Source organism: Lampris incognitus, chromosome 21 (assembly GCF_029633865.1).
Source record: "Lampris incognitus isolate fLamInc1 chromosome 21, fLamInc1.hap2, whole genome shotgun sequence".
NCBI classification, from domain to species: domain Eukaryota; kingdom Metazoa; phylum Chordata; class Actinopteri; order Lampriformes; family Lampridae; genus Lampris; species Lampris incognitus.
The window spans coordinates 14,132,153-14,153,608 of record NC_079231.1 but is presented as its reverse complement, the minus strand read 5'-3'; the positions used below and the strand labels follow the sequence as shown (position 1 = coordinate 14,153,608).

The 21,456-nt window shown below is 42.8% G+C and overlaps 2 protein-coding genes across 2 annotated transcripts; one reads left to right on the top strand and one right to left on the bottom strand.

The window, feature by feature from the left end:
• Positions 1 to 270: 270 nt before the first annotated feature.
• On the top strand, positions 271 to 10,747 carry LOC130131826 (septin-10-like). Its single transcript, XM_056301604.1, has 10 exons — positions 271 to 407; positions 1,605 to 1,719; positions 1,870 to 2,065; positions 2,736 to 2,922; positions 5,748 to 5,909; positions 7,196 to 7,292; positions 7,396 to 7,564; positions 8,172 to 8,304; positions 9,066 to 9,250; positions 9,914 to 10,747. Exons 1-10 carry the CDS (start codon positions 375 to 377, stop codon positions 9,927 to 9,929), a joined length of 1,293 nt encoding a protein of 430 aa, XP_056157579.1. The 5' UTR covers positions 271 to 374; the 3' UTR covers positions 9,930 to 10,747.
• Positions 10,748 to 10,922: 175 nt separating this feature from the next.
• On the bottom strand, positions 10,923 to 19,657 carry cep70 (centrosomal protein 70). The gene is made up of 16 exons (XM_056301478.1): positions 19,519 to 19,657; positions 18,881 to 18,980; positions 18,467 to 18,590; positions 16,991 to 17,171; positions 15,981 to 16,156; positions 15,492 to 15,551; positions 14,768 to 14,858; positions 14,482 to 14,570; positions 14,294 to 14,371; positions 14,031 to 14,130; positions 13,736 to 13,888; positions 12,887 to 13,039; positions 12,397 to 12,565; positions 11,525 to 11,639; positions 11,293 to 11,372; positions 10,923 to 11,064 (listed from the first exon to the last, which is right to left on the bottom strand). The coding sequence occupies exons 1-16, from the start codon at positions 19,525 to 19,527 to the stop codon at positions 11,003 to 11,005; spliced, it is 1,740 nt and encodes a 579-aa protein (XP_056157453.1). The 5' UTR covers positions 19,528 to 19,657; the 3' UTR covers positions 10,923 to 11,002.
• Positions 19,658 to 21,456: the final 1,799 nt, after the last annotated feature.

Sequence of the window (21,456 nt, the reverse complement as noted above, 5' to 3'; positions counted from 1 at the left end):
AAATGGTGTTAGTTTCGAAACCCCAAATTAGACCATACCATTCACTGTATGGGGGTAATGTAGTTTACAATTAGTCGTTTTTGTACTACATTACAGAATATTGTTCAATTTGAAACCTTTACCCACTGATATGTCAATACAATGGAAAAACTACGTTAGAGTATCGGAACATATTTAGGATTTATGCAGCTGTTCGAGTGGTTACTTTTCTCCTACAACCTGCGAAAGCTAACCGTTGTCAACGAGTCCTAGAAGTTTAGGTTCATTCACGGAAAGTTGATTTGGGTGAAAATTTACTACTGATATATTGCCGTTTTTTTTCTTGCGTTTAAGATTTAAACAGCGTTAGTCATTCTTTCTTCTTGTTAGCCGTGATGATCTCATCAGATCCTGCACCGGGCCAAGGGGTAAATATTTGCATGTTGTTAACCTATATTTTTTGCAATTTGCCTTAGCAACCCGGAGCCAAGAGTTCTAGCACTAATTAGCTGTTAGCCATCTAGCGTTAGCTCGCTCACTCATACATAACATCTTCAACGACAGTTCACAGAAACAGTTAAAGCCTTCTTTAACGGAAATGACACATAATAACCATTTCATGGTCATACGTCTGGTCAGTAAAGGGGGGAACAGACAGGACAGTGATCAAAGTTCGTGTGGGATGCGAGTTTCCGTTTCCCAGGGTGGCGACAGAAGAACTGATTGACTCGCATTCTGTCCCTACACCCGTTCCCGAAGCTTAGCCATAACCAATAGATGCCCCACCCAAATCATAACCCCAACCCTAATTCGAACCTGAACCAATAAGACAAGATTATTCATTAGTTTACCTTTGTGACATTCCGTCGGCATACGAGGAAACGAAAATGAGCGTGCGGGATGGGGTGTTGAAAGATGTGGAGCGGTGTAGCTCCGTGGTTCTCAACGCAGTCCTAAGGGAGCCCCCATACTGCTGTTTTTCTGTTCCACCAGGTGGTTAATTACACTCACCTGTTGTGATTAGGTGGCTGGAATACCTGACACAACAGTCGAATGTAATCAACTACCCGCTAGAATAGAAAACCAGCAGTATGGGGGCCTGAGGACTGGGTTGAGAACCACTGGGTACATTATAGATAGGTTTATGTATATACACACAGACACACACACACACACATACATAAGCTTCATATATATATATATATATGCACATAACTGTTTTATGCATATGTGTGTGTATATATGTATGTATATATATATGTGTGTGTGTGTATATATATATATATATATATATATATATATATATATATATATATATATGTATGTATGTATGTGTGTGTGTGTGTGTGTGTGCATTTGTAAATATATCACATACTTATTTTATTTAAGACGGTATTTTTCTTGCACTCTGGTTGTACCAACAAACGCCAAGGTAAATTCCTAGTGCATGTAATGCACATGACAATAAAAGATAAAAGAATTTCTGATTCTGAAAAAACAAAGTAAGAACACGAAACATATAGGAATATATGGCAACAGAAACATTAAACACACCTAAACATATAAAAAAAACACCCTCCTAAAGTAACATACTTCTCACATATCGTGATTTGTTTTGTGTACAGGACAAACCCGTCCGCCCTCTGTCATTATCGGGTCATGTGGGCTTCGACGGCCTCCCCCATCAGCTGGTCAACAAATCAACATGTCAAGGATTCTGTTTCAACATCCTCTGTATCGGTGAGTATCATCACTGTTTTCTACCACGGACTGGCATGAAGGCCTGCAGAAATTGAATGCATTCGTAGAATAAGAACTGCTGTGAAAGGTGGCTCTCTCTGTGCATCACAAACTAAATTTACCCAATTATTCATCCGCCCAAACCTACAGGTGAAACAGGCATTGGCAAATCAACCCTGATGGACACGCTGTTTAACACGAACTTTGAGAACTTTGAGTCGTCCCACTTTGAGCCCAACGTGAAGCTTTCCGCGAAGACGTACGACCTGCAGGAGGGCAATGTGCGTCTCAAGCTGACCATCGTGAACACGGTGGGCTTCGGGGATCAAATGAATAAACAGGAAAGGTAAATAGATTTGTCATTAACACTGCTTTGTGTCAATGACACTGCTTTTGTTGTTGAGATATGATTCTTTTAAAAAAGAATCAGTGTTCAGTAAAGGGAGGGCAGATTTGAGTTCAATAACTGAACAAAGTTCGTGCAGGATGGGGATGTTGTTACAAGATGCGGAGCGGTGTAATACACGCTAGTGTTTTCTCTGCAATGACTACATAGCTTTTAACAAGCTATTTGTATACGTGTGGCCTGATTGTAATGATTATTTTTCAGCTCGAAATTGTGAAAGTAAAGTAATGAAACGAAGGCTCCACTCCTTTTGCATCGAAGCATTAAATACTCATTGGACAACATAAAGCTGGGCAATGTAGATCAAAACATATCAGCTGTATTTGTGAAAACCTAACGGTCAATATTTGGCATATAAAACTGTCAATACTCTCTTAATGTGGCTAATCAATTAAATTTGGAGGTTGAATGAAAGAGGAGCTTGAAAAGAAGTAAACAATAATGATTATCTAGAATGACTAGTTGTAATTAAGCATATTTATAAATATTCAAATTGAATGTTTTTAGTAGTTATAACAGCAAATATGAAGATTTAAATATCCAGAATTAAAATTTTGACTATTAATAATTGTGTGTGTGTGTGTGTGTGTGTGTGTGTGTGTGTGTCCAGTTACCAACACATTGTGGACTACATAGACACCCAATTCGAGTCATATCTGCAAGAAGAACTGAAGATCAAGAGGTCCCTGCACAACTACCATGACTCGCGTATCCACGCCTGCCTTTACTTCATTGCCCCTTCAGGACACTCCCTCAAATCTCTGGACCTGGTGACCATGAAAAAACTGGACAGCAAGGTGAATTGTCAACGCATCAAAATTACATGTTCTGCTTTATCCACATCCACAACTGTTTACCCTCCCTTTTTTTACAAGCGCAGTTGGGCATTTTTTCTCCACTCCGTCATAAAAGAAAACACCAAGTCAAAAGGGCGTTTAACTTTGGAGACACTAAATCCCTTTTACAAAGGTAACCACACAGAAAAGCCCCAATAAGCTGCAGACATATTTGGAGTACCAGTCAGCTTTTGAAAAAGTCTTAAAATCACCACTTCCATATGTGAAGAGGCCAAATAGTTGTTGCCTGGATTAAAGGTTTATCAGTCACATAACTAATTTTTTTCGTGTTGCAAGGGAAACAGCTTTTGTCATCTTGAAAACGTAATGGCAAATACAGATGAACTGATCTGTAAGGAGAAACAATGATCAAAAGCTCACTAGTAGGAATAAACGGTCAGTCCGTTGTCACTTTATCTCAAGTTTTCCATTGTATGAATGTAAAGCCTTCTGAGACCGCAACTGTGATAGAGGGCTATACAAACAGGCTTGACAATTGATTCTCTTGTTTAGCTGTAGGACAATTGCTAAACACAAATCAATCAAACTTAATTCATACAGCTAATTTGTAATGCAAATATACTTTGCAGTGAACTTCACATTCAAGCCAATTAAAAGTATGGAGAATAAAGGCAATCATTTACCTATACATGGGATAACAGTGTGTGTGTGTGTGTGTGTGTGTGTGTGTGTGTGTACTCATACATCTTATCTTTGTGAGGACCAGGTTGAGTTTTTAACCATCAGAGTGAGGACATTTTTGCAAAGTGAAGACTTTGGCTGGTCCTCACTTCTTTAAGGGCAGATTTTAGTGTTAAGACTTGGGTTTAGGGTTAGGCATGTAGAGCTGATGGTTTAGGTGAGTGTCAAGGGCTAGGGAATGAATGTAGTCAATGAGGGGGTCATCACAAAGATAGACGCACAATTGTGTGTGTGTGTGTATGTGTGTGTGTGTGACTGATTAAAAACCCCAGTTAGGGTAAGGGCCAAGCATATATGTATGTAGTATGTATGTATGTGTATGGACATTCAGGCAGGACATGGACCGTGATTGGGGCCACTAAGACTGTCCCATACTGTATGCAAGCACTGTATATGATGATAGCTGATAGTGATAGCAGGGCCACCGTTCACTTGTGTGTAATAGAATGGATAAAAGTAATGTGGTTCACTAAGTCATCTTTTACCCATTTTCCTCAAAACCCGAATGGGTTGTATGATATGAGAAAGCCCCAAGGAGCCCTTGAACCCCCGATACTCCTTTGCAGTTGTCTAACAGAGCGAATCAGTAATGGTATAGTTAATCAAAATTTGTGGGATTCATCATGCCCAGTGTTTATGAGGGCATCATAAAATTCAAGGTGAATCTCGCGGTGTGAAAATGGTGTCCTTCTGAAGTTCCAATATGCAAAGCTAGATCCGCCTGTTGCACGAATTCAAGTGTGGTTTTAGGATCAGTTCAAAGTCAAACGCTCTCCATGGCCCCTTCTCAACCATCAGCTCTGAGCATCACTGAAGGAACCTTTAAGTGAGTGTCTATACTGCAGAGTGAGAAGTGTCTTTCTACTTCTTTAATTCTTAAAAATCATGTTATTTAAACACAAATTTACTGATAAAACCAGGGGAAAGTAGGACTGACAGATGATTTCAACACTGAAAGCAGTGACGCCATTCTGATCTTCAGTTAGTGTTAAATTGATGAGTAAATATGTATTACTGAAAAGATTTGATTTACAAAATTCAGAGTAGCAACTGCCATCGGTGCTCATATCATCGTAAATATATTATGTTGAGTCATTGGAGTGGATTTTTTTTAAGATCACGGCATTAGTTTGCCCGGTAATGATGAGTGTTAGAGAAACAGGACTGAACAAGTCTGACATAGCAATGAGCCGAGTCAGCCCCGGCATCTTAGCACTTAAGAAGAAGTCCCTCCCAAAGTTTTAGTTTGCTTTTTCGCCGACACTTCTTGGGAAAATAAAGCAGCTTGAGGTTTTGTGTCATCAGCACTCACATAAGGGCATATGACACGTCACTTATCTTGAAAAGCAAAAAGAAAACAAGGGACCGCTTGTCTGTGAATGTTCTCATTCATCCAGGTCATGGTTATCCAAAGGAGTTGAATCAAGTGCAACTGGACTTGGTATATAGCCATGAAGACGTTTCGTCTCTCATCCAAGAGGCTTCCTCGGTTCGTGCCTTTCTGACTAGACCAAGCTAGTCTGACTGGCTGGTGATGAGACTCAGAATTTATCCTCTTGGAGTCGTTGTCAGAGCTATAGATGTCCATGGCTCTTTGTGTCCCAAGGGGCCGCTTGCTTCCAATACCTTTTGATTCCCCCTCTGTGAAGAGCACATTATTGCACTGAAACATACTTGTAGGATGTCAAAGTCAGATTTTCTTGTGCTTCCAGAAATGGAAATTTAAGGATCAGAGTTTAAGGATAAAAAAAAAGGGCGTATAGTTCTGGTTATTTTGTGGTTTTGAGTTGAGAAATAGCAGTATTGTGGTTCTTTAGAAGTTAGGCGTCTACTGTGTAATGTTCCAGTCAGTTCTATTTGTTTTGACTAGAGTTCACTGCGAGCACCTCATTTACCCCGTGAGCCAGTTTTCAATTGCAGGGCCAACTCAACTGGTTTACAACTTGTGACCAAATACCCTGTTTTGCAACACACGAGCCCCTTTTTATTATATGAATTAACTTCTGCCTCAGTGCTTTGGAGTTATCTTTCACACGTTACTTCTATAAAGAAACTGACAGAGCCGTTTTTTCCCTCCTCAAAAGGTGAACATAATACCAGTCATTGCCAAAGCAGACGCCATATCCAAGAGCGAGCTCCACAAGTTCAAACTGAAGATCATGAGCGAGCTGGTCAGCAATGGTGTCCAAATCTACCAGTTTCCCACAGATGATGAGACCGTGTCCAGCATCAACTCTGCCATGAATGTGAGTACCAGTAAATGAATTATACGTCACAGAAAGGTGAATCAGTTCATCCGGACACAGCGTTTATTGAGAGATAAACGTTTCATCACTCATCTAAGTGACCTCTTCAGTCTAAACTGACTGCAGGTATCCCCACCCTTATAAACAATACAGTGGCATAACCGAAACCAACGATCAGTTTTATATGCAAGGTGCTGTGACCATAAACTAGAGTTTCAATGGCCATGTGTACTATTCACAGCCTATTTGGAAATGTTTGCAGTCACAGCATTGTAAGACGGTGACAAATGTACTCTTAGCCCCCCCCCAGTTGAGGGATGGTCGTTCCCTCTTCACATCAATGGCCTCTTAAGACTCCCCATTCAAATCAGCGTTCCTCCCTATCAAGGATGTGCACATCCTCATCCTTGAAAGAGTGGCCACTGGCCTGTAGATGGGTGATCAATTACCAGTGCTGTGATTTCAACCATTATCAAGTCCTCTGTGAGTAGTACACATGGCCATTGTAACCTAGTCAATGGTCCCGGCAATTTGCATAGGAAACCGGATCGTTATGCCACTGTATTGTTTATAAGGGTGGAGAAACCGGGTGCTCCGGTTTCCCCACCATCAGAAAGACATGCATGTTAGGGTTAATACTCCTGTCTGTGCCCTTGACCGAAGCATGGCAGAACGAACTGGAGTTGGTCCCCAGGTGGTGCGCGGCAGCTGCCCACTGCTCCTAGCTACACAACTAGGATGGGTTAAATGCAGAGCATAATTTCCCTACGGGGATCATTAAAGTAATTTTTTTTAAAAAAACCTGCGTTATTGAGCATGCATAAAGACAAACGAATTATATGTTTTTTTTATTTTTTTATTATTCATCTGAGCCAAAGCTGAACTTAAATCATAGTCAAGAAATGGCTCTCATTAAGATGATGAATACTGGACTAAAGAATCACTGTAGGTAAGAATTAAATATCAAAATGGTGGCACAGACTGTTGAATCAGATGCACTAAGCATTCTACAGTCAAGTTTCCAGGTATCTGAATGCTTACTTTGCAGATAAACAAGTCTGATTGTTGTCAGTGGTCAATGAGGGGGTAAAGCATTAAAAGAATTTGTCTGTGATATTTTTTTGTTTAGCATTTTTGAAGACCCATTGTATTATTACTATATGGGGACTCCCTGTCAAAACACAGTTAACTCTAATCTAATATTGCAAAAACCAGCTCACAGGCTCCAGTGCTTTTTGAATGGAATGAAAGCACTTCTCAACCTCCTTTTTTTTAACCCTTTCAAGGGCATCCTGCCGTTCGCTGTTGTTGGGAGCACAGAGGAGGTGAAGATTGGAAATAAAATGGTGAAAGCGCGCCAGTACCCCTGGGGCGTCGTGCAAGGTAAACTGGTTGTAACACAACCCCAAGAGTATTACTGGCACTGACACAACACAGTTAGGCAAAACAACAAAATCTTTTTTTTGTTTTGTTTTTTTAACCCCAGTGGAGAACGAGAACCACTGCGACTTTGTGAAGCTGAGAGAGATGCTGATCTGCGTCAACATGGAGGACCTGCGAGAGCAGACCCACACCCGTCACTACGAGCTGTATCGCCGCTGCAAGCTGGAGGAGATGGGCTTCAGAGACACAGACCCAGAGAGCAAACCAGTCAGGTACTAGCTAAACCAGTCCCGGCAGTACCATTAGCCCTGCCCTGCAAACAGGTTCTCCTTCATCTTAAGAGATGATTACGTTCCACTCCCTTTTTATATGCACCAAGAAAAGTCTACTCAGTACAGACACACAGATTTGTAATATTCGATACAGAAGAATCTTTGTTTTAGATACGTTCTCACTGATATTGTTTTAGACAAACTAAATGTTTCATTACACCGTGGGACTCCAAACATTAAAAGTATCCACATATATCCTACATCTTATTAACATAGACTACATACTCGGTTACCATTCATCAGTCCATCAAAAGTCATCATACGAGGAGCATCTTGCTTTTCTTTGACTGAATAAAAACCTTCGTAAGTCAAGTTCAAGCTTAATCCTGAGAGCTGGCTGCCACCCAGTGAAAGGACCCGATTGCACAACATATTAATAGTCTAACTATAATGTACATTTACAATAGCACCAATTATATGTCTTAATATCATGAAGGTCTAGCTTTATGTTCCCATTTAGAGTCTGAAATTGTGAAATTTTTTTATCTTGTCATCATCACCTGAACCTACATTTGTGCGTGCTTGTGTGTGTCTCTTTGTCGACCAGCCTCCAGGAGACCTACGAGTCCAAGCGGCTAGAGTTTCAGGGAGAGCTGCAGCGGCGAGAAGAGGAGATGAGGCAGTCGTTTGTCCAGCGGGTAAAGGAAAAGGAGACTGAGTTGAAAGAGAAGGAGAGGGAGGTAAAAACACCTTGCACAACACACACCTCACTCCCCCTAAAACTACAAAACACCTTCAACAGCTACTAAATATGAGCTGTAGAGATAGATCAGCGATACAGTATGATGATAATGTTTAGCGAGGGTGTTAAGACTATCAGCCCCGTTGACAGTTCTGCTGTTTTGCCAGTGTATGCATACATCAAACTGAATACTTCCAATCCAGTTCAGTCAAGAATAAGGAGTGGGGCGTCTGGGTAGCGTAGCGGTCTATTCCGTTGTCTACCAACACGGGGACTGCCGGTTCGAATCCCCGTGTTACCTCCGGCTTGGTCGGGCGTCAAACAGACACAATTGGCCGTGTCTGTGGGTGGGAAGCAGGATGTGGGTATGTGTCCTGGTCGCTGCACTAGCGCCTCCTCTGGTCGGTCGGGGTGCCTGTTCGGAGGGGAGGGGGAACTGGAGGGAATAGCGTGATCCTCCCACGCGCTACATCCCCCTGGTGAAACTCCTCACCGTCAGTTGAAAAGAAGCGGCTGGCAACTCCACATGTATCGGAGGAGGCATATGGTAGTCTCCAGCCCTCCCCAGATCGGTGGGGCAGAGACTGGGATGGCTCAGAAGAGTGGGGAAAATTGCCTGTGTCCTGCCGTCCTGCCAGTTGTTGCTTGGTTTGACACATGATGCTTATTGATTCGATTGTGGTATTAATTTTTCATTTAGTTTTGGGCTACAAAAAAAAAAAACACCTAAACAAATTCGGTGTCTATTTTGCATGCCAGCTGCAGAGCAAGTTTGAGCAGCTGAAGCGGATGCACCAGGAGGAGAAAGCCAAGCTGGATGAGAAGAGGAGGATGCTGGAGGACGAGATCAACACCTTCAGCAACAAGAAGGCCGCCGCCGAGCTGCTCCAAGGGCACCCCTTCAACGCCAACAGCAACCTCAAGAAGGACAAGGACCGCAAGAAGTAAGCGATGACCTTACATTAACCTTCTCCATCTCCTGTCTATATTACTGTCCCTTGTGTGCTGCAAAATGATCAAATGACAGTAAAGTTGCACACTGTGATACGATACAGTAGTCTCAAGGTTATGACCTGTGACTATCTGTAGATTACAAAACCATTTAAGCCTCTTCAGCGTAATCTAAGTCCTCAGAAAACATTACTCTTTAAATGTATTCTAGACTCAGTTTGAAAAGGCATCCCGAATTAATTCGGCTGTGGGATAAGACTTATTCAAAGAGAAATTAATGATAGGAAAATGAGTAGAAATGAATAAGAAGCAGTTTTACCCCCATTTCTCATTCAGTGAGCTATTGTGCTTTAGAGATAATGTAAATTTAGCTCATGCCATCCACTATGTATCCACCAGAGGACTTAATCATTATTACACTCAATAGAAAACTAAAAAACGCTGGTTAAAGTGATGGCACCCTCTTCTTTGGTAGCAAGTTGACCAGAGAGCCTATTTGGTAAAAATTTGTTGTGTAACATTGGCACAGAAAAACTAGCCTGAGTCCCCCAACTAGTTGTAGATTGTTATATCTTGTGTGATCTTGATCTTTAATATTTTTCCTCACAGTTATTTTTTTACATCCTGTTTGATTTTATTTTTTTCCTTTCCTGTAGTGCCGGGTTTATGTGAAGAGATAAAGAGGACCAAAATTCCTGAGATAAAGTATTAAATTCCTGAGATAAAGTATTATACAATCATTTCCTTTAACATTGCCTTCTTCACCCGTATGTATATGATATATTAAACGAAACGCTTCCCTGTAACCATTTTTACTGTATATGTATCACTTCTGCAGCTAGAGTGCCAAAGTTTCAGCATCTTTACTGAATCAGTTATCTTTTTATCATAAGTATACTTGAAGTAACGAGTTATATAAAATCAGCACTCCTGCTTCATACTGTACATCTATTTTTGACCAATTGTGTTAAAACAGCCAAAAGGTCCAATTTGGCTCAGAACATTTGGGCTTGTACTAATGTTGGATGGCATTATAGATTACCTCTGTTTTTCTTTAGTTCTCAAGAGTTCTGTCGTCCTGTAGTCGTGTGCATGTGGTATAGTATCAGTTCTTATGGAGGTTGCACTCATTGTTTTGTCTCTCCCTCTGTACGTCACTGGTGGATTTCTTTCATGAATCCTTTGCCACTATTGTTTTCACAGCACTTCTTCCAGTCCAGTCACCATATGCACTTTCTGAAGGAGATAATCATATTTGTGCCTTGCTCATCTTCCAAGTGCCTTGTTGATCCTTTGCTGTTATGAGGGGCCGGGCCTATTCTTTGCTATCATTTACTTTTTTTTTTCTAACAAAGTTTGAGCAATTTTTTACAATATTTTTGGTACACTTTATAAACTAAGTCTATATTTAACCTAGAATAGGTGGATAACGGCAAAGCAGTATCCAATATGATGGGTTTTTAATACAGCAGCAATTAAAGCATGACTTTGCAACATGAACCTCTCAAGTTATTTTTGAATTCTCTACTAAATTTGTCTTAAGAGCTTTTTTCATATATATATATATATATACGTATATATAAAACTTGACCTTTTTGTGGCTGGTGATTCAAAACGAAAAGTATTGAATCTGAGTTAAGTAGCTACTTTTTATTGGTGGAAAAATGTCCTAAAAAAAAAAAACCTCAGTCAGCGGGTAGACGGTAGACTTATCAAAATTCACAGCACACAATCCCATCTGCGTGTCACTGTGTCCTCAGCTTCAGTAACCGCAGAGCAGGCAAAATGTCATCCAGGACACTGACTCCTGGAAGAACACAACAGCCGAAATGAGTCGCGTCATCCTAACCCTTTCACTGTTGTCCGCTATCATTTATTTCATCATTTAAGGACATCCAAATACTTAAGACAAAGAAGAAAAAAAAAAAGGACAAAGAAAACAAAACCGACAAAACAGTCTGAATATAGTCTGCCAAAAAAAGGCCACTATAGAAGTGTACAAAAAAAACAGGCTCATATTAGTCATTGTACTTACCCAAAGTTTCCATCAATTCCAGAACCACAGAATGAAAAGCGGGGAAGAACTCATTGTGTTCCTTCAGCTTGTGAATGACACTTAAAAAAAACACACACACACAGTGAACACAACAATCTGGTTTTTTAAAGTATCATTTGTCAGAGGTTGATGGACTCGAGCTAAGGTGAATGTGTTTGTTTCTAAAAGGGTTATTGTGAAGGATGAATGGCGGCTATCACCACGTATGAACCTGTCAATGTCGCCCTCTGCCAGCAGTTTGCGGAGCTGCATTACCACTGAGTCTTCAGTGGAGGAGACCACTCTTGCTACTTGGTTCACCACCTCACCAGGAGAACCCCTGTCATCTGACACAAAAAACACAAACGTGCACAAATTCAAGTATTACTAAACCAAGTCAGATGCAACACCAGGATTTGAATCATGAACTTCAGCATCAAACACCTAACGTTTTACTCCTCTGTGCCATCCCAAGCTTGTATTCAATCAGTGTTTAATTCATAGTTCTGTGTATACACTGGTGAAAATTGACTAAGAACTATCAATTAACTAACCAACACTGATTATGTTGCATTGCTTGGTTGGCAAAGCAGACTAAAACACTAGTTTCCCAATGCTGGGTGGTGGGCCGGTCGTTGCAATTAATCTACATTTGGAGTGGGGTTGGGGTGGGGGTAGGGTGTAGCTAGGAAGCCGTCCAGCCGACGATGGATCTGGGGAACTTGATGTGTGCACGTTAAGTTTACCTAGAGAAATCTGCGGCTGTCATGGCAGCTCCACTAGTTTCAACTTGTGGAGTCTTCATGATTAAATGGTGGCAATGGTTGTGTTGCTGTAAAGCCCCTCCCGGCAAATTTGTAATTTGTGATATTGGGCTATACAAATAACAAATTGACTCGACTCCACCAGCTGATGTGGGGTGAAGCTGCAGATCTCTCTGGGGAAACCTAATGTACGTAGGTCAATTTCCCCCCTCTCTACCGGTGGATGTGCAGTGGAGCCCAGTTGTAGAAAATTGGACATGCACAATAGTCATGAAAACAATGATCAATGACGTTGCCGGTTTTACTTCATAGTAAGAACCCCCCCCCCCCCGGCAGCCACCTAGATCAAGGATGTCCCTGAGATTCCTCATGGCGTTGGTCATCTCTCCCAGCCTGGTGTAGACCTCATTCATACGTGGGAAGACCCCGCTGAGAGAATGCACATCAAACAGCTTCTGAAAGTGTGATACCATGGACTCCAGGGTGTACCTCGTGGGACTTCTGAGGATCTTAAATTAAAGTATTCAGAGCAAGGGTGAGCATGTTGGAATTGTTAACATAATTGACTTATTTCACAATTGATATTATTAAATCCAGTCAACTGAACTTTCGCTGAACATTAGCTAGAAAAAAAATGTGATTCTTCTGCTACTGGCAACATTTAGGTCTACTCACAGAAGAAGTTCAAATATTTCAATTGACTTGAAAGCAAGTTAGCTAATGGCCTCTTAAAGCATTAGCTGAGTGTCTTTACAGTCTTGAGTGCTATCTTCTCATGATGGTGAATGCAGAGAGAGTAGCACTACATGGACTCAAGCAAAACATTTTACCCTCTCATCATCGATGGAGGTGTCTTCCAGCATGGTGTCTACCAGCAGCATCAGGTCCTCCACCCTCACAGACTCTGGCAGGTTCTGGTCGTTGTTGGACGGCTGCCACGGCATCAGTCTCATGCTCAACTTACTCAGGGCATGGTGCAGCTCCTAAACACAGCAGCAAGAAAGGGTACAAAAAAAATCAGCTCGCTGCATCCATTATCACGGCCAACATGGAGGCCATAGCAAGCAAGGGCATTTAAAGCATCAAGTTTGGAAATTTACATGCAAACAAATGTCGTCTGATACTTTCTATTGCTGGCATTTCAAAAGGGTCAGGGGTTTCAAATCACAACACAAATTCAGAGAATCCAAGAGCAACTATAAACTAACATCTACAGTTTGCAGTTGCTCTTAGATTCACTGAAATTTGTGTTGTGATTTGAAAGCCCTGAGCCTTACTACTGTCTTGGATAAACCGATTATCCAAGAGGTTAAAATATCCAAAAAACAGGGTTCCTGCTCATTTTAGAAATCATTTCCCAGGACTTTTGCTTGGATATACATGACAGAAATTGTTGACAGAAAACTGTAATACTCAGTATTAACTATCAGTTGAAGCCTCAACAGTCTCTAAATGGACTGTGTAACTTTCAGCTGCTCACTGAACATACACACTAAACTTCATACACCGATGTGCAACCTCATCAGCTAAAAATATGGCTAAACAAATCTGCAATCTCCCTAAAAATGAGGGACTAAAAAGCAGTTAAGGTCAACTTGTTGCAGGAATGTAGACAATTCTTTAGGCCCTGTAAGATGTCTAGTCTAGGACAGGATAACGGGACAAGGTGTGGCCCTCACCTTCAGTGAATTCAGTTGTTCAGACCAGCTGTTCAGTGTAGGGAGGACCGCCCGATACTCGGACCCCTCCATATCACTGCCGGCAGGTCTCTGCCGGTGCAGCCGCAGCGGAGCCCTGGGACCAGTCAAGATGGCACGGACCTCATTCAATAACTGAAATTCGAAATGAAGTGGGAAATGAAAAATCTTGTCAGCTATATCAAATGCTGTCAAAAATGCCACGAATGTTGACCTCTGACAAAGCATGTGAATTAATCTGGCACGGCATTTTGCAGCATCCAAAAAAAATGCTCACATGGCGATGTTGGGCACATGAATCGGCTTCCATGACTTGTTGACGAACATTTTCCACTTCCGAATGGCTTGCTTGAGTTTTGTTATCCTCTTTGGGCCAGCTGAAATAGTGCATACAGTAAACCTTCAGTAGTTTGTATATGGATCAGCTAGTCATTTTCTTTCATGCTAAGTCATGAAAAAAAATGACCATATTGCTGGTCGTTGGTCTAACAGTGAAGTAATCACAAAGTCAGTGCAGAAACAGCCAAGCTCTCCCCTTACTTCTTGTTATTCTGTTTATTCAACCTTTCCATGCAACGTAGCTGGTGTTTGTAGGACTTCAGTTCTTTTAGTGTGGGCCTGCAGAGAAGGACAACAGCGAGGTGTATCTTCAGTATAACAGAAAACAAATATATTCATGGGTTTGCTAGGCTGAAGAAAAAAAAAAGGATGTGCTCATGTGCAACAACCTTGTCTCCAAGTCTTGTTTCAGGCGCTGAACTTCACTCTTGAGCTCTTCCCTCTGAGATTTGCTCTCTTTCAGCTGTTCCTGATAAGACTTAAAGGCAGACTATGTAAGAGTTGCACCTTCAATTTGAGTAACCATATTACGCCTCTCTCTCCAGCGCTGGCACAGTGCTACAACAAAGTGTGGAGACGGGTCTGGCTATGCGAGACTACGCCTAATGTAACATGGTATGCCTTGAAAAGAAATGAAAAGGGTATGCACACAAGTTGTATGAGTATATTAGATACCTCGAGAATGGTTTTGAAGGCTGGGGTAATGACACTGGACACTCTACTACAACTTGTGGGATCACACACTTCTGAATCTCCTTTGAGGGATCTGGGAACAGGGTGAAGTGAAAATTGAAAGGAAGGAACTAAAACACATTAGCATTGGTAAGCTTTGATTAATATGGCGGCGTCATAACTCATACTACTACTACTATTGACTGCTCCCGTTAGGGGTCACCATATCATGTATACAATTTCCTGGTAAAGCAGCATATGCACAATTATTCATTCATTAATTACCCAAGCCGATTATCCGAATTCGGGTTGTGGGATGCTGGAGCCTATCCCAGCAGTCATTGGGCGACAGGCGGGGAGACACCCTGGACATGCCGCCAGTCCATCACAGGGCCGACACACACACACACACACACACACACACACACACACACACACACACACCTAGGGATAATTTAGTATTGCTGATTCACCTGACCTACATGTCTTTGGACTGTGGGAGGAAACCGGAGCACCCGGACGAAACCCACGCAGACACGGGGAGAACATGCAAACTCCACACCAAGGACGACCTGGGATGACCCCCAAGGTTGGACTACCCCGGGGTTCGAACCCCGGACCTTCTTGCTGTGAGGCGACCGCGCTAACTACTGCACCACCCCGCACTGATGATTCATCTACGATATCTCATTGTGACCCTCGTGATAAATGTGAATTTCATACTTACTTAAGCTCATCGTGCAGCTGAGCAATTTGAGTCTCGTAGAAGTCAATCACGTCTAACACCCTGTGGACACAACAAAAGGCATAGGCTACGTCAACTCCCTTAGCGCACCAACGAACACGTCATCTTTTTTCCATTACTTTTTTTTTTACACATATGAAAAAATTAAAAGATATAATATATAATTGGAAACAGACTGAAGGAGAATTGCCTAAAAGCCCTCAAGGGGCATTCTCCAGGCAGCATACTACAGGAAACAATTACAGCAATGCAGTACGCACAATTTGTATGCATCTATCAATACCAGATACAGCAAAAGACGGGGACACAGTTCAGCACAGCACCCGACAAAAATGCATCCCATAGGATTGTATACGAGAGCCTGTATATGAGAACAGTCAAAAAGTAAGATCTCTCCCATCACTACGAATGCTTAGTAGTGAATCTTAGATTTAACCACCCCCCAAAAAACAACCAGACTCATGGTCTCACTGCTGGTCCACAGGGGAGTGTTGCCGAGCGGTTCGTTTGTAGATCTGCTGAAACATTCGAGTCTGCTGGGCCATTCGCCTCTCTTTCTCCTTGACAGCAAAATGGAGCTTTTTTTGAACCTGGGCCATGGCCTTTCTCTCTTTAGATAGCTTCTGCTCAAGAGCCTGGCATTGCTTCTAGTCATTAGGGGGACAAAAAAAAACAGGCAAAGACAAACACCAGGGAAAAAATTAAATCAATTGTTAAGTATACAAGAAATGCATTAAAAAGGTTCCTATAAAGATGCCTGTGAGCTCAAGTCAAGACTTAGCCCACAAAATATGGTGGCTCATTTAAGACTACACCATTCATGGTGTACTGCTGATGTAGAAAATAAAAACTGCACCTATCTTTTTGGATTTTTTTTTCTATTTTTCTCCGAATTGTACTTGGCCAATTACCCCACTCTTCCAAGCCGTCCCGGTCGCTGCTCCACCCCCTCTGCTGATCCGGGGAGGGCTGCAGACTACCACATGCCTCCTCTGATACATGTGGACTCGCCAGCCGCTTATTTTCACCTGACAGTGATGAGTTTCACCAGGGGGGGACATAGTGCGTGGGAGGATCACGCTATTCCCTCCAGTCCCCCCCCCCCCGAACAGGTGCCCTCGCCAACCAGAGGAGGCGCTAACGCAGCGACCAGGACACATTCCCAAACCCGGCCTCCCACCTGCAGACACGGCCAATTGTGTCTAGGGATGCCTGACCAAGCCGGAGGTAACACGGGGATTCGAACTGAAGATCCCCGTGCTGGAAACTGCACCTATCTTGAGTAAAATTACATTTGCAAACATAAAAAGACTGAATGTTAAAGATGTTTCGAGCCAAAAATGATTTCGCAAGAGAAGTTATACTAAATAATGTGTTAACATTGAGTCTACATTGAACTGAATCATAACTTGTTTTAAATAGGAGGTAAAGTGACCCTTTATTAGAGTTCACCCAAAGATGCAGCTGTTGACATGCTGTACCTGCGCATCTTCCTTCTCCTGCTGGAGTTGGTATGCTTTGCCGTGCTGCTGGGCTGCCTTGCTGAGGTACTTGTCCTCCAGCTCCTGGACTTTTCTCTTCACACCATCCAACAACCCCTCGAGCTCTGTGGCCCTCTGGGACTGACAGGCTGCCCGACTCATTTGCACCCGAGCCTCCTCTCTGGGGACAAATCAAGGAACATTTCAGCCCAACCTACTACAGATTCACAGAGAGGAAACTAGGCTAGGCTAGAGACTAGGACCCACTTTTTTCAAATAGTTAATTTTGCATGGTGGAACGACCCTCTCCAGATGGACAGCAATGCACTGTGAAATGTACAGTTATGCTAAAAGAAACACAATCACTCATCCTGCAAATAATGAATAATCTAACTCTGTTGACACAGTTGTCCCCGTCAGACATGCTCTAACTTTTTGCCAGAAGTGAAGTTTTATCTCCTGTAATTAATTATTCTGCCAGGGCAACAGAGTAGAGCTGGGTAACATGCTGCTATAATATTGATATAGATAAAAGTGACAGGTGGTCTGCTCCACATCATGGTAGACATGATAAGCTGAGCCGCCTCATCTTCAGACCTTATTGCTACGCTGTGCTATGAGGCGGGGGAAGCGTATCGCTGTGTTACTCATGCCGACGATTGGATGACATGACGACAGGTGGTCAGTAAGCCCACAACACCTCTACATTATTCAATAGGGTGGGCAGCAGTGACAGCTTGCCAGATATGTTTCACAGCACTGATAAAATTATTCAAATACCGAGCCGTGGGTAAATTATGACAACAGACTGGATTAAAAAGGTGACGTTTCAGCTGACTCGGTTAAATTATTGCTCCCCTGCCGCTTCAGGACAATCACGACTACAAATTCTAGGGGCGTCTGGGTAGCGTAGTGGTCTATTCCGTTGTCTACCAAGACGGGGATCGCTGGTTCAAATCCCTGTGTTACTTCCGGCTTGGTCAGGCATCCTTACAGACACAATTGGCCGTGTCTGCAAGTGGAAAGCCGGATGTGGGTTATGTGTCCTGGTCGCTGCACTGGCGCCTCCTCTGGTCGGTCGTGGAGCCTGTTCAGCGGGGAGGGGGAACTGGGGGGAATAGCGTGATCCTCCCACACGCTACGTCCCCCTGGCGAAACTCCTCATTCTCAGGTGAAAAGAAGCGGCTGGTGACTCCACATGTATCAGAGGAGGCATGTGGTAGTCTGCAGCCCTCCCTGGATTGGCAGAGGCGGTGGAGCACGTCCAGGATGGCTTGGAAGAGTGGGCTAATTGGTCAGATATAATTGGTGAGAAAAGGAGGGGGGGGTCCAAAAAAAAACTACAAATTCTTTATGTAAATCACTTCAATTAAGAAACACCTTTTTTTCCTTCCAGTAATTACTAGTGTGCTCAAATATATTGCTCTCACAACGAAATAATGTTACTTGAATTCATTCGTTGACTGCCTGACTTACTTGAGTTGTTTGTTGGATTGGATGAACTCCTGAATGAGAGCTTGTCTCCTCCCAGAATCTGTGAGCATCGTCCTGAACGTACTCCTGATCTCAGCAGCTGCCCTCTTGTCCAGCAGAACCAGATCTTAAGTCATACAGAGAAACAGGATATAAAATCAGTAATCAGTAATAACATTGCCAATCCTTTTCCGAGTAGCTGTCCACATAAATTCTTTGTGAATCTGAGACAGGTCAGAGCTGTAGACAAACACAAGAAACAGGTGCCATACATAGCTGAGACATTATGAAGTTTTTGGAGATCAACAGTACACTGCGGACTAATAATTCCATTAACAATTTATGTCAGATATCTTAACTTAAAGTGAGCATACTTCAGATAACATGGCAAGGTCATTAATGATTCCACAGCCCTACCTGAAAGGTTCTTATTCTCAACAGGATCAGCAAAGTGCACTGGTTTAAAGCCATGGTGCTGGAGAAGTTTATTCACACAATCCCACTCTGTCTGCTCCAGCTGCAAAACAAGCAAGAACAATGGCGCAAATACTTTGAATGTCACTCGAATAAAACCAGAGCATCTTTCAGTTAGAACGCGTGAACTCAACAATAAATAAATAAATGTGATTTGAACTCTACCTGAAACTGTCTGTGGGTCCACAGATAAACGTATTTTTGGTCTCCTGAGCGTAAAACTGAATTTGAACTCTTCCTGTCCATTGCCACTCCTGAAAGTCTCTGCACTATGCTAGATAACTCACTATTACTACATAAAAAATTCAGATCACTAGGTCAAAAATATGACGAGCTGGCTTGGCATTTTTCTATAATGTTGGTAGATCATCTCTGGGGGCCGTCCTTGAATTGAATGAGCTGACTCGCCTCAAACACTAGAAATATCGAGTTACTCCAGCAGGACCAACTACCATGGCAATAAGTGAAAGACGACCCCCAGGTATGGCTATAGTCACTCTCTCTCTCGCTCACCCCCCCCCCCCCCCACACACACACACACACACACAGGGACATTTTCCTGTCAAGGGTTGCAAGGTTACCTGCTCCATCACGTTATCACGTTAGTCCGACTGAAGAACACAGAATAACGAATAAAGTCTGAAGATCTGCAAGTGTCCACCCTCACAAACACAGACGTAATACCCGCCGAGCAGTTCCCATCACAAGCGTCTCTCAGCCTATCGCACGTCTCTTCCGTCTTTCAGACGACAACGTGATGGCGTCGTGAATGTACACCAATAGGAAGTGGCTTTAACGCCCGTACAAGGCTCTGATTGGTCATTCTCCCCCGGACTGAAGCGTTTGAATATTCAGCATTCCGTGTCAGCGTTCATTGGATTCATGTTTGTGTCCGATCCGTTCTACAAATGCGCTGTACACGTGCAAATTTTAGCGCATGCGCAGTAGATTTAAGGTTAGGGTTCGGGAAAAGCGGTTAAATTCACAATACACTAGAGGACTGAGGTGTTAATGTGGAGATAGGGGTATAAACTACAGTATCTCTACATCTCTCATTCTCTCTCTCTCACACACACACACACACACACAGCAGCAGCATCATACAGCATCATCTTGCATAGTCTCAGCTATGACTTTTGTTATAACCTTTCAAAGGAAAAAAATCAACTCAAACTACTGGCTTTACATCATCAAGTCAGCTCAGCTGTCACTTTATTTTGGCATGTTGAAGTATGACAGTATGTCACAATTTCAAGTCTGAATGATGAATGAGAACAGGATGAATGAGAACATTCACAGACAATTTCAGGCCTATTTCACTTTATTTATTTTTACTTGGCTTGCTGCCACCGCGACCTGACCCCGGGTGATGATGAGATGAGATGAGATGAGACGAGACGATGAGGTCTATTTCGTTCAGACTTTGGATGGTTTTTCAGACTGGTCATTACACGTTGCCTACGGTCATAGTCACGTGCATAGAGCTAGTCACCACATCTCTTTAAGTCTTGACAAATTTATCCAGCGTCCTAGCAGTGGCTTATCAAAAATGAAAAACCTGAATAATTTGTTAGATTTTTTTCATGTGACCTTGACTACGCAAAATGCAGTTGACACACAGGTATTTCATTTTGGCAGCACGGTGGTGCAGTGGTTACACGGTCGCCTCACAGCAAGAAGGTCCTGGGTTCGAGTCCTGGGGTAGTCCAACCTTGGTGGGTCATCTTCTGTGTGGAGTTTGCATGTTCTCCCCTTGTCTGTGTGGGTTTCCTCCGTGGGCTCCGGTTTCCTCCCACAGTCCAAAGACATGTAGGTCAGGTGAATTGGCTGTACTAAAATTGACCCTGGGTATGAATGTGTGTGTGTGTGTTGGGATGGCCAGGCGGCCAGGCAGGATTGCAGGCCAGGCACAAGGCCTTCACACAGCACTACGGTTCTGCAGACACCCTTCCTGCTCTATTATTGGGGCATTACAGTGTAGAATAGGATAATGTAATATGAAATCAAACTAAAATACATATAAATGATCTTTTATTTTAAACTGACGATGCAGTACTTATGCATTTCTCTAGTTTCAGTGTTGTCTCTTAGGTTGTGCATCTGGCATAGTGTGTGATGGTTACAGGGATGCTATAGCCTGGGAACCAGATGAATTCACAAATGCTAACTACACCAGAGCAAATGAAAACCATGAGCTCGCACAGTCGTCTGGTTCCCAGGGACCCTAGCTGTGCCAGAACACATTCAGTTACACCAGAGCCTTTACTGGCCTGTGGACGGCCTTCCTGTGTCTGCTTCTGGTGGCCTCAGACGCCAGTTCGCTCATCTTCACCACCTTCATCTGCATCTATGAAGCCCTGGAGAAGCTGGTCCACCTGGAGGAGCACTACCCCATCAGCAATAACAACAAACTGCTGAAGCTCACCCAGTACTAGTAAGAACTTTTCTCACCCCTGTTTGTTGGGGCAAGTCGGCTGAGGAGATGCTGTGTAAGGTCTATTGAAGGAGTCCACAGGGAA